Source organism: Pantherophis guttatus, chromosome 3 (genome assembly GCF_059756535.1).
Source record: "Pantherophis guttatus breed Tessera chromosome 3, ASM5975653v1, whole genome shotgun sequence".
NCBI lineage: Eukaryota > Metazoa > Chordata > Lepidosauria > Squamata > Colubridae > Pantherophis > Pantherophis guttatus.
In genome coordinates this window covers 145,377,042-145,395,057 of record NC_142065.1, presented here as the reverse complement: position 1 = coordinate 145,395,057, position 18,016 = coordinate 145,377,042, and the positions used below count along the sequence as shown (strand labels likewise).

Below are 18,016 nucleotides of genomic sequence, written 5' to 3'. Positions count from 1 at the left end.
ACCAATCCATCAAGAGACTGGAACCAGTCCACACATGACAAACAAGAAACAGTGGCTTTCTGGGCGCACCTGTGGAACAACCCAAAGAAATACAGTAAGAATGGATAAAGGAGATGGATAAGAAGCTGAAATGGAAGAACTTGGAATGAAAGAAATGATGGAGAAAGAAGGAAGAAAATTCAAGATTTGGTTAGCAGCAGATGAAGATGAACTGCATGGGTTTTTTTTGTTGAAACATCTGACTGGTCCACACCCACTTGTTGCCAAGCAATTTAACAACGTACTGTAAGGAGGTGAAATTGAAGGCTGGTTAACATCTGGCAAAATCTACCTGATAGTGAAAGATCTAGCAAAAGGGCTAGCACCAGGCAACTACAGGTCAATTACTTACTTAACAACAACTTTCAAATTGCCAACTGGTGCGGTAGTTGAAAGCATCTAGTTGAAAACAAGCTCTTTCCACCTGAGCAGAAAAGAAACTGCTCAAACTGCAGAGGAACAAAAGATCAAATCTTAACTGACAAGACAATTCTGGAAAACTGCAAGAAAAGGAAGACCAGCTTGAATGTAGTGTGGATTGATTACAAGAAGGCATTTGATTCCCTGCCGTATGACTGGATTATCAAGTGCCTAGAAATAACAGAAGTCAGTAGAAACATCAGAAGCTTTGTGCAAAGATCAATGGCACCATGGAAGTTGTCAGTCAATAGTGATAGACTGGGAGAGGTTAACATCAAGAAAGGAATCTTTCAAGGAGATTCACTATCACACTACTGTTTGTCATTGCATTGATTTCTCTGTCAACAATACTAAACAAGATAGGCCATGGCTATCAGACATCAAAAACATCTATCCCATCTTTTTTACATGAATGATCTAAAGGTGTATGGAAAATACCATCTAAAATAGAATTGCTGCTCGGCCATGTATGCAGCCAAGATATTGCCATGGAGTTGAAACGGGACAAATATATGCCATCCTCACCATCAACAAGGAAAAAGTAGTGAAAACTGAAAGAATCAGTAAAAAAGATGTTGAGACTCTAGAAAGAGTGCAGAGAACAGCAACAAAGATGATTAGGGGACTGGAGGCTAAAACATGTAAAGAATGGTTGCTGGAATTTGGTATGTCTAGTCTGATGAAAAGAAGGACTGGGGTGACATGATAGCAGTGTTCCAATATCTCAGGGGCTGCCACAAAAAAAAGGGAGTCAAGCTATTCTCTAAAGCACCTGAGGGCAGAACAAGACGCAATGGGTAGAAACTAATCAAGGAGAGAAGCAACCTAGAACTAAGGAGAAATTTCCTGACAGTTAGAACAATTAATAAGTGGAACAACTTGCCTGCAGAAGTTGTGAATGCTCCAACACCGGAAGTTTTTAAGAAGATGTTGGATAACCATTTGTCTAAACTGGTGTAGGGTTTCCTGCCTAAGCAGGGGGTTGGACTAGAAGACCTCCAAGGTCCCTTCCAACTCTGTTATTCTATTCTGTTCTGTTCTGTTCTGTTCTGTTCTGTTCTATTCCCTATGGAAATAATATCAAGAATCTGGATGAAGACGATCAGTACAAACACCTGGGCATCCTTCATGCTAACAACATCAAGCACCCTGAAGTCAAGAAGAAGGTTAGTAGTGAATACATCAGAAAAGTGAAGAACATCTTAAAGTCCAAACTCAATGGCAGAATTACCATCAAGGCAATTAAGACCTGAGCAGTTCCAATCATTAGATATACATCTGGAATAGTGGACTGGACTCAAGCTGAAGTAGAAATCCTGGATAGGAAGACCAGAAAAATAATGGCAATGCATCATGCCAACACAGCAATGCTGAAAGATTCTAATTACCAAGGAGCAAGCCTTCATGGTATACTAGCTTCCTTGCACCTTCTTCATTGTCCTTCAGATATTCTTCCAATGCCCCTTTTCCTTCTTCAACTATCTGCAACATTCCATGCATTCTGTATGAACATCCATGACAATAGTAATAAATGTGACTTTATTAAGATGCAACACGAGACAGAAATCCTTCACAATAATTACAAATAAATAAAATTAGTTCAGAATTTAACAGCAGCCTAGTAAGCAAATATTACTAACACTAAAGCAACCAACATATAACAATATATTTATAAATAATGCCCTAGGATAGGACCAAATATACATACATTCATAATATATATGAATGGAAGAATTGGAAGGGACCTTGGAAGTCTTCTAGTCCAACCCCCTGCTTAGGCAGGAAACCCTACACTACTTCAGACAATGGTTATCCAACTTCTTCTTAAAAACTTCACACTACTTCAGACAATGGTTATCCAACTTCTTCTTAAAAACTTCCAGTGTTGAAGAATTCACAACTTCTGGAGGCAAGTTGTTCCACTGATTAATTGTTCTAACTGTCAGGAAATTTCTCCTTAGTTCTAGGTTGCTTCTCTCCTTCTTTCCACCCATTGCTTCTTGTCCTACCTTCGGGTGCTTTGGAGAACAGCTTGACTCCCTCTTCTTTGTGGCAGCCCCTGAGATATTGGAACACTGCTATCATGTCACCCCTAGTCCTTCTTTTCATTAAACTAGACATCCTATATACAAGTAGTCTTCGACTTACAACAGTTCACTTAGTGACCTTTAAAGTTACAAAGGCACTAAAAAAAGTGACTTATGACTGTTTTTCACACTTATGACCATTGCAGCCAGTGGTGGGTTGTTCCCGGTTCGGTCCAGTTCTATAGAACTGGTAGTAAAACCGGCGGGAGGCTCCGCCCGTCCACCACGACGTCATCATGGGTGATCTGCGCATGTGCAGAAGCTTTGCGTGGTCCCGTTGCAAATCGATAGTAAAGGTAAGTAGAACTCACCCCTGGTTGCAGCATCCCCATGGTCACATGATCAACATTCAGAAACTTGGCAACTGAGTAATATTTATGACAGTTGTAGTGTCCCAGGGTCATGTGATCATCTTTCGTGACCTTACAACGAAGTCAATGGGGAATCCAGATTCACGTAACAACTGTGTTACTAACTTAACGACTGCAGTGATTCACTTAACAACTGTGGCAAGAAAATTTGTAAAATGGGGCAAAATTCACTTAACAAATGTTTCATTTAGCAACAAAAGTTTTGGGCTCAATTATGGCCGTAAGTTGAGGACTACCTGCATTTAAAGTGCATCTCTAGAAGGCTGAATTAGCATTTCCAATTAAGGCTATAATGGGCATAATGGATAATCCACCACAGATGGCAAATTGCAGAATTAAATGAATTGAAATATTTATCTAGATTTAGTAAAACACTACAGCAATGTAACTGTGAATAGCAAAGACATGGCAAAAGCAGAAACGTGCCAAAGATTGATGCAGAAATGTCAATTTGAAAAGTCCTCTAATCAAATCAAGTGCAAAGTTTGTTTTGCAGGGTTTTTTTTCTCCCAGCCCCAGCATTTCTGTATCTAATTAGCCTGGACAAATGTTTATCAGCAGTGTCCTCAAATAATATTACATCTTTTCCGAGCATTCCTCAGAGGAAGCCAATAAATCATATAATATTGCTGTGAGCGCTTGTCTTCAATAACCACATTTTAAAAATGCATAATTCTTTCAATTCTTTGCCAAAACTGAACAGCATATTCCAACTTGCCTGGGTTAAATTGCCTAAATTGCTTAGGCCTATCTTCCTGTTTTGAAGCAAGAATATTAAAGAGTTGACAGGACCCAGAGCTGCTGTTTCTGTGTCATGTTCTTAAAAGGACCAAAGTGTTAGGATTGACATTTTGTCAGTGATTCTTTTGCCATGTCACCAGAATTATCCACGGCTGCAAAATTTATTGGCTCATAATGCCAACATTGTCCAACTCATATTCGTGGGTCCTCTCCTATGTTTTCCTTAGCATGCCAATGAATCTGTTTCTCCACCCAGAAACTTACCACATTATCAGCACAATTCAAAATGGAAGGCAATTATACTGTGATAACATATCCATGGAATTCATTTCCTGTGTCTGTCATTCAATCATCCTTCTCCCCAGACCCTTCAGAACAAATCTGAATGTCCAATTAGCTTCTGAAAAAAAAATCTTATGCTGCATTTTCAGGAGACAAATAGATGTTTCCTGAGGTAAGGAGAAAGAAAATTATTAGCAAGTATTTTACTTCTGTAGGGAAAGGATTCTTCCATATTCAGATGCAGCAGGAGAAAGACCTGTAGAAGAACTGGAAGGACGATTATTATTATTTGATCAACTTAGAGAAGAGCAAAAACAATTATCAGCTGGCCATGTTTGTCCGGAAACATTCTAATGTTTTGTAACCATGATACAGATGGAACGTAGCATTATGACTATTAGAATAACAAGATCTATTAAAAAGTAATCCAGGGATATTTCATGCATTGTTAGAAGACTTGAATAACTGGTCTCTGGCAATATCTCTGCTGGATTTTTCTTCTAAATTCTGGCAAGTTTAGACAGTTTATTAAAACACAAAAACACAACTGTGTTGTGGAATGGTTGGGCAATTCTGATTTATCAGAATTTTGCTTCCTATTTCAGAAGGAAGCAGTTGGTGGTCAGTGCACCATATCTTGCCTGCATATGTCTAGCAGTTGGAGATGGCTTATCTGTGTTTTGGACAAACATGTCATTGCTGTCTAGAGCAGAATGTGCTTGAATACATATACACTGCATTGACTGTTTATTTCTGCTCACTCTCTCCAGCTTTCAGAAAAGGGAAACTGTCATTCTGTGACTTTTAATTTCATCCAGAAATATATTCATGGGGAGTTGGTTAGATGGATGGCTTTATAATAGGCTCCTACATTTGATGATACCTATGTCAGTTACTGTGTTAGAAGGCTGATGAGTCTGAAGATTTCCTATCTCAGTGCTGGAATTCAATTTTTTTTACTACCGGTCCTGTGGGCGTGGCTTGGTTGTTATGGAAGAAAGGATACAAGAGACATCCCTTTGGGTCAGCCAGAGCCAGTTTATTGCGCAATAGGTTCAGAGAGGTATGAGTACCAAAAAATCTGAACAACTTTATGATCCTGAGACCCCAGTTTTATACATTTTCAAACAAAGGATTCTGTTAACTCAGCAGTTTATATGGTCATATACATTTATTATATTTAATTGACATTTCCTAATTACTAAGTTTTACATTACCCTTGCCAAACAATCATAATTCTTCTGTAAATTACTGGAGCATAGATTCAAATTATCTTCTGATGATAGACAACTTTTAACTCATGTGGATCCCCTTGACCTAACCAACCTTTAAGTTGTATGTCATTAGAATGTTCCTTTCTTCTGATAACTTAGATGCCTCCTAAAAGTATCAAAAGGATTTTGGCTGAGTTTGTACTTTTTCCAACCGGATGCATTTCCTGCCTTTAGAATAGAGTAAATAGAAAGTTATCCAGTGGTCATCTATCAGAGCCCGCTTCATTTACATTATAGTGGGCATGGCAGGGGAACAATATTGCAAAATCACCATTCCCTCCCCACTCCTGGGGGAAGGATATTGCAAAATCTCCATTCCCACTCCACTCTAGGGCCAGCCAGAGGTGGTATTTGCCAGTTCTCCAAACTACTCAAAATTTATGCTACCGGTTCTCTGAACTGCTCAAAATTTCCGCTACCAGTTCTCCAGAACCTGTCAGAACCTGCTGGATTTCACCCCTGGCCTATCTCCATTGTAGTATTTTCCATGGTTTTCTCTGGTTTAACAATAAAGTTTAATACCCAGCCCTGCATTTTATTACCTGGAGTACCAAATTCTTGATTGTGTTACTTTTTCTGTCCCTCTTGATGCTCCTGCTCAAATTTAATCGGGGCAGGGATTCAATTTTAATCTGTGTCATAACCATAATGTACTATCTTTAGTTCTTCATGGCCATGAAGCCAACTTGACCAGAGGTGGGTTTCAGCAGGTTCTGTTCAGTTCTGGAGAATTGGTAGCAGAAATTTTGAGTAGTTCGGAGAACCGGTAGTAAAAATTCTGACTGGCCCCGCTCCCATCTATTCTCTGCCTCCCAAGTCCCAGCTGATTGGGAGGAAATGGGGATTTTGCAGTAACCTTCCCCTGGAGTGGGGAGGGAATGGAGATTTTACAGTATCCTTCCCCTGCCATGCCCACCAAGCCGTGCCTAGCCCACCAAGCCATGCCACGCCCACCAAGCCATGCCCACAGAACCAGTAGTAAAAAATTTTGAAACCCACCACTGAACCTGACCATTTCTTATCCTTTAAATAAGCAAAAAGGATTGGGAACTTATTAATTAAATGATGGTAGTAGTGGTGGAATAAAAAAAATACTTTCTTAAATATGTTTTTGAGTATATAATAAACTTAACAAAATTCTAAGCAACAGTATCAAAGTGAGAAACCTGTGGCTTTCAAATTCTGCTGATCTGCAGATACGAGTTGCCTCAGCCAATATTGTGAATGGTTGAATGTGTTGGGAATTATCACCCAATAACTTCTTAAACCTATTTTGGTATAATTTTATTAGTCCCGATCATCATCATATCCTGGCAAGGAGGAGAAAGAAAAGGAATAAATACTTCCATTTTGCCTAAATCAGCCTGTAGCAAACCATCTGATCTCTAAATCGTGCAAATGTTAACTGTAGTTATTCAAAACATAATTTGTAGTTAATCAATTGTAGACTAATTGAGCAAATTAGTCAGCCTAAAATAGACATTAAAATTTCTGCATTTTTGTGGCCACACCAGAGGACTGATAAGCCAGATATATAAGTCAGAGAGAGGTTAGGTTCATTGTTGCAATGCTGAATCACTTCTGAATTGAACTTTTGCTTTCAATAGAATTTGATCCTCAGTCTCTCTAGGCTTAATAACCAAATCCATTTGTCAGGAACTTGGGTGTATCTGGCACAGGTTGCCTTTTGATTCAATTGAGAGAAGATGATGATTAAGCATTTAGTATTTCAGATTCAAAGAGTCTAAGCTAAAGTGCCTCATTTTGAATTGAAAACAGTTGCTTTGAGAGCCAGTTTGTTGTAGTGGCTTTGATTCTAATCTAGACACTGGGAGCCTATGAATCTTAGTCCTCCCTTTGGTGTGAAAATCAATTGGGTGACTCTAAGCCAGGGGTCAGTGGTGGGTTTCTACCGGTTCGCCCCAGTTCCCATGAACTGGTAGTGGTGGCAGCAGGAGGCTCCGCCCACCCACCTGGACATCATCATGGACGGTCTGCGCATGCACAGAAAGTTCTGTGCATGTGCAGAAGCGCCACACGCGAGTGAAGCGAGCACGCACACGCATACACTCCCGGTTCCAAACCGGTAGCAAAGGAAAGAGGAACTCACTACTGCTAGGAGTGTCAAACTCAATTTCTTTGAGGGCCGCATCAGAGTTGTGTTTTACCTCAGGGGGCCAGGATGGGCGTGGTCAGCTTGATGTCACTCGTGTCAGAGGCGCCTGTGGCGGCCTGAGCACTCTGCCAGCGAAAACAGGCTCCTGGCTCCAATTTTGACTGCGATGGCTTCCTGCATCCCTCTGCCAGTGAAAATGGAGCTTGGGAGAGCCGCCTGCAGCCCTTGGATGCACCATTTTCAGCTGCGATGGCATCCTGCAACCCTCTGCCAGCGAAAATGGAGTTTTCTGTTTTTGCTTGCACAGGCACCATGGGCCAGTTCTCTGCTGTTTCCAGGGCGGCCCCGCAGGCCAGATCTAAGCATCCCATGGATTGAAATACTTGCAATTTGAAAAGCTTTGCCCACTACCTCTTGAATTCCTTTTTGAAATGAGACCTGCAGGAGAGAAACGGAGTTTTAATGTAATTTATTAAACCCTAATAAATAAGCTGATCTAGTTCATTCTTATAAATGAAATGCAACCTATCCTTAAAGCCTCTGTTAATTATCATGATCTCTGTGATTGGCATCTATGGGCTATGCAACGCTACAAAATCCATTTGGAGTATACAAAGGTTTACACCCCTTTTCCACAGCATTCCTATCACAATGGTTTTCAAACTTAGCAACTTTAAGACAACTGCATGCTGCCCGGGGAATTATTGGAGTAACATCTTAAAGTTACAGAGTTTGAAAAACACTGAACTACAAGGTAATGGAATGCTTCTCTCCTAACTACAAACACTCACTGGATGGTTTGTTTGTTTTTATCTTCTCAGTAAGCATTTTCCTTATCTGTTTTCAATTGCTATGGTTGCAATGGCTCCTTTTCAAAAGTGTGGTAGTTATAAGTTTCTGTAGTGCAATCGCCACTCGCACAATGGGTTTTGTTTGTGATGGGCACAGGACTTATCCATATTATCAATTATTATCTTAAACAATTCCTCTCAACAGATAACCATGCCTTCAAATCCTACCCAGTAAACACCTCTCCAAAGGTGTGAATGATTTCCAATCAGGCTACCATCAAATGTGTCAGCTAAACACAGTCCCCACTACCACTATAAAGTGCTTGTAACATTTAGTGGCTTCAGCATCAACTTTAGTCATATCCCCGGCCAAAGATACCTAAATAATCACATTTAAGGGACATGTCCTCCAGAGGTAACTTCTGTCTCATCCCCATCCTACACTGTCAAACTATTTACTAAGTCTGCACTACTATTCATCTTCTCATCGTTCCCACCACCCATCTCCTTTCACTTATGACTGTATGATTGTAATTTTGTTACTTGTATCCTTACGATTTATATTGATATTGTTTCCTGATTGCTTATTTGTACCCTATGACTATCATTAAGTGTTGTACCTTATGATTCTTGATGAACGTATCTTTTCTTTTATGTACACTGAGAGCATATGCAGCAAGACAAATTCCTTGTGTGTCCAATCACACTTGGCCAATAAAAAATTCTATTCTATTCTATTCTACCGAGGCATTCTATGCATGTCTTTATGTCCTGCTAGCATTCCATGAAGGCCCTCCATTTTCTGTTTTTTAGAGGACATGGTCTTCTGATGCAGGCATTGTTGAACTTCTAGTTCCACTGCAGTGTTTTTTTCTTCTTAAATACATGCTTGCTATGGTTGATGGGGCTCAGTCTGCAACAGTGGCAATCCAACCAATTCTACAGATGGAACTGACAGCTGGGATACCAGCAATTTCTACCTATGTATGATAGCCAAGGTATCCTGTCAGATGGTTGTTTCCATCAGTGATTCAATCCATATTATTTTGTCACCATTCCCTCCCAGGGATCAGAAGACATCCTCGATTCCATCCTAAACAGGGCTGCTATTCCAGGAATGTGTTGACTCCTGTACATATGGGTCACTTTCACTATGACTATATGAGTCCTATTATCATTATGTCACCATCAAAGTATCCCATCATTTCTTTATTGCTTATTTGGGGTCTAGATGTGGACTTTGTGCATCATTTTGTATATGACTTCAACCACCTGGTTGTGCTTTGAGCTGGCCAGGAGCTACAACTAGTAGCTTTGCAAAGTTATTCTACAGCATGACTGTCAAATTCGCCATGTCATGTTGCCATCACGTGACATTTTGCAACGTTTTCCCCCTTCTCTTTCTACAGTGATCATTTTTATCAAGATCATAAGGATTTCCTATACCTCTAATTTAATGGGGCCGCTAGGACAGAAAGTTACTTTTAATCTAAAGTGATTCTATGGGTAAGAGCAGCAAAATATTATCAGCATTCTTTCTGATAAAAGAAATCCATATGTGGATAATTTATGCCCCAGTTGGAAGGACTAAAGGAACTACAGTTTTCAGCATCCTTCACTACTGCCCACACTATCTGGACTTACTGTAACAGAAACATATGAAGCGTGGCTGTTTCCCATCCATTTATGCAGTAAATTCATTCATATGCTGATGTTCATCAAGAAGTGTTTGTCATATCTGAATCACAACCCTGATTTGAATCTTAATGAACTATCTACATGCATCTTTGTAGACTTGTATTCCTATCCAGAGTCACAGACCTGGGTGAGACTAATTCATTAATTGGATCATGGGCAAAATATCCTCCTGACTGTAGAAATGTTTTAAAAACAGCAGCTGAAAGTACAGACCATTTATAGTCATAAGCATCTTAGACTAGACTAGATTAGACTAGACTAGACTAGACTAGAATAGAATAGAATAGAATAGAATAGAATAGAATAGAATAGAATAGAATAGAATAGAATAGAATAGAATTCTTTATTGGCCAAGTATGATTGGACACACAAGGAATTTGTCTTGGTGCATGCACTCTCGGTGTACATAAAAGAAAAGCTACATTCGTCAAGAATCATAAGGTACAACACTTAATGATAGTCATAGGGAAACAGTCAATATAAATCTTAAGGATACCAGCAACAAGGTTACAGTCACACAGTCATAAGTGGGAGGAGATGGGTGATAAGTTAAAGTAGTACTCAACTATTTCTCCAAGTGAGAGAGTTGATGTGACTTCTGTTTCTTTGAAATAGTACAGTTTTGTTATGTCTATTTGTTTAAAGTACACAAGCAGAGAAAACTGTAGGAAAACAGATCTCCTGTGTCTAATTTTTGGCAAGCGGTGTTTATAGTCCCCTTTCCCCAAACCCCTAAACCTGTTTTTGTGTAGTTAAAATTATCAGGATTTTGCATAGTAATTCCACACTCCATTGTCTTTGTGGCAGAAAGCTCCCTCAAACTGTATTTAGTCCATATGTAATTTTAGAGATGATATTCATTTATATCTATTCTTATACACTGCCTTTCAGGAACCAGCCCTCCCGAGATGACTCGCAATATCTGAAAAACATAAGTAGTCATTATAACATATTGCGAAGTGTAAAACCATAATTTATAAAGCATAAAAACAAAACCAAAAAAAATGTAACAGCAGCCATTAAGCAATATAAAAGAGTACAAGCAGTAAAGCATAAAAATTTCAAACAGCAGCAGTTAAATTCAGAACAACTTAAATGCCAATTAAAAGAAAGTTGGAACAAAGAGCCTTCAGGGACCTAGAAATATATTTCTACTGTAGAAGGATATTTCATAAGCTTAGAAAGGCACATTTCTAATTGCCCACCTTGTCTAATACCCTACAAGCAAGGCCTTAAAGCCAGTCTTAGTATCACCACAAAATTATTTGATCCTAAATCTTTGAAAAATGTGGCTTATATTGTACTTCATCCCATAACTATGAGTTCCATTCTCTGTACCAGTTTGAAGCTTTCAAATATCTTTGAAGGACAGATTGCCACAGAACACATTATAGCCTTGGTGTAACTAGAGTTTATATGGGGCAGTCATATAAAGGAAGGTTAGCAAGAGAAGAGTGGGAAACTAGTTTAATATAGCAGATAAAGGCACCAGGCTAGAACCTTGCATTCTACTCCTGCCTTAGACATATGGCCAATTGGGTAACTTTGGGTAGGTGTCTCTCAGGAAGATAAAAGAAAGAAATTCCAAAAATATAGGCAAGAAATCCACAGTGACTAGTTCAGGCAATCACCAGGAGACAAGTGAAGGCATAAAATTAAAATATGAATTAGCTAGGGAAGCAGGCAGGTGTCATCCACAAAACTAAAAGGGACAAGATTAGAAAATGTTGCAATAATTCAATGTATAGTTATTTGATTTTAGTTTTCTTTTTTTTTTTCTGCAGGCTCCTGGAGAGAAAGTTGTTGGAAAGGACATGACAGTAATAGTGGAGTTCCCCAACCCTCTGAAGCAAAATCTCACCAATGTCTGGGTCCGACTTGATGGCCCTGGTGTGTTAAAACCAGTCTCAAAATTATTCAGGTAAGGAAAGGCCCAGTATGGCATACCGGTAGTTTTCTGGGTATTCATTACAAAATGAACACTAAATGTGCCACCATATTTGAGCAATATCGATTTCTTTCTTGAGGGCATGAAATCAGTCTTCTCCAATCATTTGTCCTCCAGGTATGTCAAGATTATAACTCCCAGAAACTTCAGCTAGCAAAGTTCTGCTAACTGGGAATTTAGCGAGTGATTACCTCCAAATATCTGTGAATTAGAGGAATTGATCTAAATTATTATAAAACTGTGTTCCTTCCCCGGGCATCAAGTGACAGCACGATACTGTATCCAGATAATGAACAAATAACTTAATGTTACAGTAATGTGTTACTGGAATAGTTTAGCAGCTAAATTATGAAAATGTAATCCAGCAAAACTCATTTAAAATGTCACTTATTTTAAGAAAACATGAAATAAAATAGCATTTCTCTGCCTCATCCTCATTATCCTTACTGTCCATCTGATATTGATGACAGTAATAATACACTTTACAAAGCTGTGGCATTCTTATAAATCTAACTCAAATTTTTTAAACATTGAAAAATTCCTACATAAATTCTCATGACACTTCCATATGAGTCAGTCTGAAAGCAGATCCAGGTCAACGTGTGTTTGGGGATCTAACTGATTTAATTCAGGTTCAGCTATGATGTCACTAAAACCAGTCCAAATTCCTCTCCTCTCCCCTCCCCCTCCCCTCCCCCCTTGTCTCCCCTCCCTCCCCTCGATTTCATTCACTTATTGGAGGGAAAGCATCCCTCACCTTTTCTCCCAATTCCTCAACTTCAGGTCCCACAAAGAGAATGCTAGGTTGTTGGCTATGAAGCTCTACCTCAAAAGGCAAGAGGGAAAAAAGGAGGGATGACTATTAAAAAACCAGTTAGTCTTTCTTTCTTTCAAAAACCACAAGAATTGGTTTTTTAAAGTAATAATTAAAAAGGGGGAGATTCTTGAACTTGCATTAATATACAAATCGAACCTGCTTGTTAATAGTGAAAATTTGCTGAGTTCTGATCAGGGAGTGAATTTCACCTAAGGTTCAAACTTCATTGCAAGGAAAATTCTCCTTTATTAATTATCCGGAGTCTAAATAATCAAGTAAACTTTTTCTTTCTTTCAGTGGTAATTGTAACATAGTATTTTAATCTGATTCTGTTATTTTTAAATTGTTTTAAATATTTTATTGATTTTTTTTTGTTTTCTGCTACCATTTTTATATTTATTTTTTATAATGATATTGAAAGAGTGCTTTTAAGAATAAGAGCAAGAGCAAGGAATCTACAATCATCTAGATATTGCTGAACAGCAATTTCTAGTATCTTGCATCATTGTCAATGTTGTTTGGATCTGTGGGAAGTTGTAATTTAGCAGTCACTTGTGAGCTATAGGTTTCCTCTTCTTGTGTTAAATTATGGAACTATTTCAATGTAAGGTGTCTTGTAAATGTTAATACAAGTACTGAATTACATCTTCATTTGGCATGATTGTGGTAAGTTAAAGTCATAGAAAATAAACCATCACAGATTGTTTAAATATTCATCCCATTTTCCTCATTATATTGAAGATGATAAATGACCAGTCCACCCTGATGGCTCAACACATTACCAAGAATCATCCATCACCACATTACTTCAAGTCAATCGAATTAGTTTGGTTTTATTTCATTAGCAAAAAATTTATACTTTTTTCCTCTGGGATATATTCCAGTTTTGTTTTTACTTATTTCTGAACAAGTCCTTTTGGAAATGCCACGCCCAGCCTTCTAGATTGCATTATTTCTTCCTTGACAAAGTTATATGCAAGGGATTATTTTAAACCATCAAGATTTATACAAAAATCTATGTTCTACTACACTGTAGTCACCAGCTTCAACGAGCATTCAAGATTTTGTTCCTGCAACTATAGACTCAAGGCTTAAATGGAAACAGTTCTGAAATTGATTGTTATTAAATTAAAGCTTAAAGATCTAAAAGCCAAACCACATGCTAAGTAGATCCATGGATAACTCAGTCCCACCTTCCATGTGTATATTTTTCATTAAGAGTCTTGGATTCAAACGGGAACACAGCACTGGAGTAAAACAACTATTATTACTACCGTTATTATCTTGATTTAAATCACCTTTCTACAACTATAATTTGCCCAAGGTAGGGAAAAAAACAGACAAGTGAAGACAAATATATACAGTCTATATCTATATCTATAAAGATCTATATCTAGAAAAAAACTGAGCAAATTTTAATTTTTAAAACAAACTATCTAATATTATAGTCCTGATGTAAAATCATCTATTCTTCTTACAACTACCTTGTAAGTTATCGTAAATAAACAGATCTCATTCATAAGTTGTCTAAAAAAAAGAATATAACTCTGAATGATAATTGTATAGTTGCTTAGGTTGTCTAGATATGTGTACATTTTTTAAGGCTTTAAAATAACCCCAATAATTGGAGATAGGTTATCTGTTCAAATCAAAGATTCTTTTTTCTACTACCAAGAATGCTAGTTTATATATTAGATTTATAAACCATGTCAAACTATGTTTGCATTATTGTATTTCACTGCAGAGAGATTCCAAGGAATTCAACCTTGATCTGGGAAGATAAGTATGTTCCAAAGCAGCATGGCTTCCGAAAGTTGATTTCAAGCTTGAATTGTGATGCCTTACGACATGTCTATGGCGAGCTGGACATCAATATTCAGAGTGCCAAGTAAAGATCTTCTCCTTTCTTTCTTTTTTTAAATTCAGTAATTCCACCTTTCATGACAGGAAAGTAAGAGAAAGAACTGCATTTTCAAACTTCTGCCATAATCCAGAAGTTGCCAAACATATATTCTGCGCATATGCTTTCTAATTTTTTTCCAATTTATTTTCAGAGGGGTTTTTTTCCACTCAAAACGATGAAAGATCAAGTTCATATAAACATATATAAATATCCACATATTCATTTGCATCATGCCTTTTTTCAAAGTTAATTATATGAGGTACATAATCCCCACTTTTGTCACAAACAACACTGTAAAATCTGTTCAACTAAGGGATTGTTGAACTAAGCCTCACACTCATGAGATTTTGATTGAGAGTAAGGTAGATGGCCCAGAAGTAATTTAAGTCCAAGTCTCCTACTTCATGATACAACATCTTTATACCATCGTACCAAATTACACACCAAGTTTACAAGTATACTTAGACTGATTTTCTTTGCCCATCAACGTCTTTGCTGAGATTTAGCACTGAACTGAGTCTTCTTTTGTCCCAAACTGACATAAGCGTCACTAAAAGACAATAACTGAGCACCAATAAAAAAAAAACCAGAATTATTTCAACAAACAGCAGAAAATTACTCAATATGAATTAGTTCAAGTGTTAATTAGTTCCCAACTAATAATAAGAATATACACTGTTACATATTAAAATCAGGACAATTTTAAAATATTTCAGCTTCTGGAGCATCCTGAATGTTAGTTTTAATTAAAACTTGATATCCCATAGATACTTTGAAAGAGAGAAAAAAATCAGGGCAATAAAATGTTCTCTTTGTTGTCTTTTATTCCCAACAAACTTAGATGTGTGCAAAGTGAGAGTTTGATTCCGAAAACATAGGTTGAATTTTTACTTTCTCCCCCCGCCTTTCATAATAACTTGATTCTTACCAGCATTTTGAGGACTGTCTTGTTGAGTCCTGATGTGTAGAAGCTACCTTGTTTTTCATGGGGAAGAGTCAAAGAAGTCATGAGATTTGCTTTAGCACTTCTGTTAGCAAGTCATATATCCAGAGGGCATCTTTGAGATTTGGCTGAGAATAGAAGCACAGCTGCAGCTATGTCTGAAGTGGGTGAGATCAAAATCAAAACAATGGTGGATGAGATGCTGTGATTCTAGCTCTGCCCCTTTTGAATGGGCATGCAGCCTCAGAGTGGATTTTGAATCTCCTCTCAACAGTCAATGCAGCTGCTTAGATACATTCCTTTCAGTGGCTTACCAGTAATTTCAGTTGCAAATATTAATCTGATTGGTCTATCAGGGTAACCAAAATATTCTGAGTTAGGTGATGTCTAATTGTGACTCACTATTGCCATTAAATATGTACAAATTGTGGGTTGAACTTGCTAGAATATCAATCAGTAATATCAATTACTGATTGCTAGCACAGGCATCTAGGATGATATATAAGAGGAATAAAAAGACATCCCATCCTTAAAGACTATCCTAACTGTCCTTGCATGGCTCAGTGCCAGTGGTGGGTTGCCCCTGGTTCAAACCAGTTCTATAGAACCGGTAGTAAAACTGGTGGGAGGCTCCGCCCACTGACTCCAACGTCATCAGAATGCTTCTATGCATGCACAGAAGCTTCTGTGCATGCGCAGAAGAGTATGCGTGCGTGCATGCGTCCCCATTGCAAAGTGGTAGTAAAGGTAGGTAGAACCCACCCCTGCTCAGTGCCTACTTCACATCTCTGTTTTGGTAGAGATTGCAAGGGGTTAAATCCAACACTGGGACACCGATCCACAAGCTGCGTTCCTTTATAGGCAAGATCAGCCACAATGTATTATTAAGCAAATTTTAAGAAATCTGCTCTAGATTTTTAAAATCATAGAAATTTACTTTCTTGAAACTTGCAAGGTGGCACTAACCTAGCCAACTCTGTTCTCAAAGAGCTAAGCAGAACCATGGTTACTATTTGGATGGGAAGCTATCAGAACAACTCAAAAGATGACATTAAAAAATGAATTCTGTATTGTTACCTACACTGTAAGAGGGCAGCCATGTAAGTCTATGCAGGCAGTCCTTGGTTTATGACCATAATTGAGCCCAAAATTTTCATTGCTGAGTGAGACATTTGTTAAGTGAACTTTGCCCCATTTTACAACCTTTCTTGCCCAGTTGTTAAGTGAATCACTGCAGTTGTTAAGTTAGTAATATGGTTGTTAAGTGAATCTGGCTTCCCCATTGACTTTGCTTGTCAGAAGATTGCAAAAGGTTACATCACATGACCTTGGGACACTGTAATTATCCTAAATATGAGTCAGTTGCCAAGCATATGATTTTTTGATCACATGACAATGGGGATGCTGCAACAGTCATAAGTGTCAAAAACAGTAATAAATCACTGTTTTCAGTGCTGTTGTAACTTTGAATGGTCACTAAACGAACTGTTGTAAGTTGAGGACTACCTGTAGAGCCCAAAAAAATCAGGGGGAGTCTAGTGGCAGAATAATACATTTTACTGAAAAGCAATTGAGCTGTAACTCATAAAAGCTTTTGTCTTTTAATAACATTTGTCTGAAATGATACTACCAGACACCTACTGTTGCCAAGAAAACTATATCGCCAGACTCATGAAATTATTAGCAGTTGAACTTGGCAAGGAAGTCTTTGCTTTTTCACAATTATCATCACAATCATTTATTTTGACCTGGAGCCAAACCATTGTTTCAGAAGAAAAGTTGCTTGTGGAATATTCTAATTCAAGTCTCAAATTGAGTTGACTGTAGACAATAACATACTGTACCTTGGATGAAATTTGTGGGAACAACTTATAACTTAAGGCCCCAGCAAGGCAATTTTAAGTGGTCATTGATAATAAGCCTCTTTTGATGTGCCATGAGTTTATTCCTTTGAGAAATTATCTAATTAAGTGTGCATTGTTAATGAAGTCAGTTTGTATGTAAAATCTGATTATGCTGCTTTACACCAAAGTCGACTACTGTTAATCTTCTTTTCACTTGTGTCTTAAAAGCTTATATCTAAGGATATTTACCCATGTAGTATGACTGTATTACTATTATCCTTCTCATCTTTTCTACCAACTTCTCTTATTGGTATTTTAGGATTATATTACTTTGTTGTTTATATGTATACGGAAAGCCTTTGCAAATTCCTTGTGTGTCTGATCATACTTGGCCAATAAAGTATTCTATTCTATTCTATTACCACAAACTAATGCAATAAAAGAATCACATTGCCTGCACGAGTCTCTTCCAGGTCTGGTTGGTTGAATTTAGAGTGTACATTTTACTTCCTTTGGACAGTCTGCTCCTAATCTGCCATTTCCTAGATATGCTGGATTGCATTTTACATGATAGGTTCACCTATTGTCATAAATCAGGGATTGGCAATGCTGTACATCACAGCACCCAAAAGAGCCATAGATCACCTCTGCAAAACCTCTAGATCAAAATTGCCAGTTTAACTCTGGTTTTTCATTTCATCAAGAAGGTGATTACTTATACAGTTGATAATATCTGTCACAG

At 37.9% G+C, this 18,016-nt stretch overlaps 1 protein-coding gene across 1 annotated transcript in view; it reads left to right on the top strand.

Moving 5' to 3' along the window:
* Positions 1–17,733, top strand: part of F13A1 (coagulation factor XIII A chain) — a 116,593-nt gene extending 98,860 nt beyond the window's left edge. Inside the window, exons 14-15 of the mRNA XM_034429097.3 lie at positions 11,604–11,740; positions 14,329–17,733. Coding sequence (XP_034284988.2) covers positions 11,604–11,740; positions 14,329–14,476 — 285 coding nt within the window. The 3' untranslated portion in view covers positions 14,477–17,733. The remainder of the gene's footprint in view (positions 1–11,603; positions 11,741–14,328) is intronic.
* The last annotated feature ends 283 nt before the right edge of the window (positions 17,734–18,016 follow it).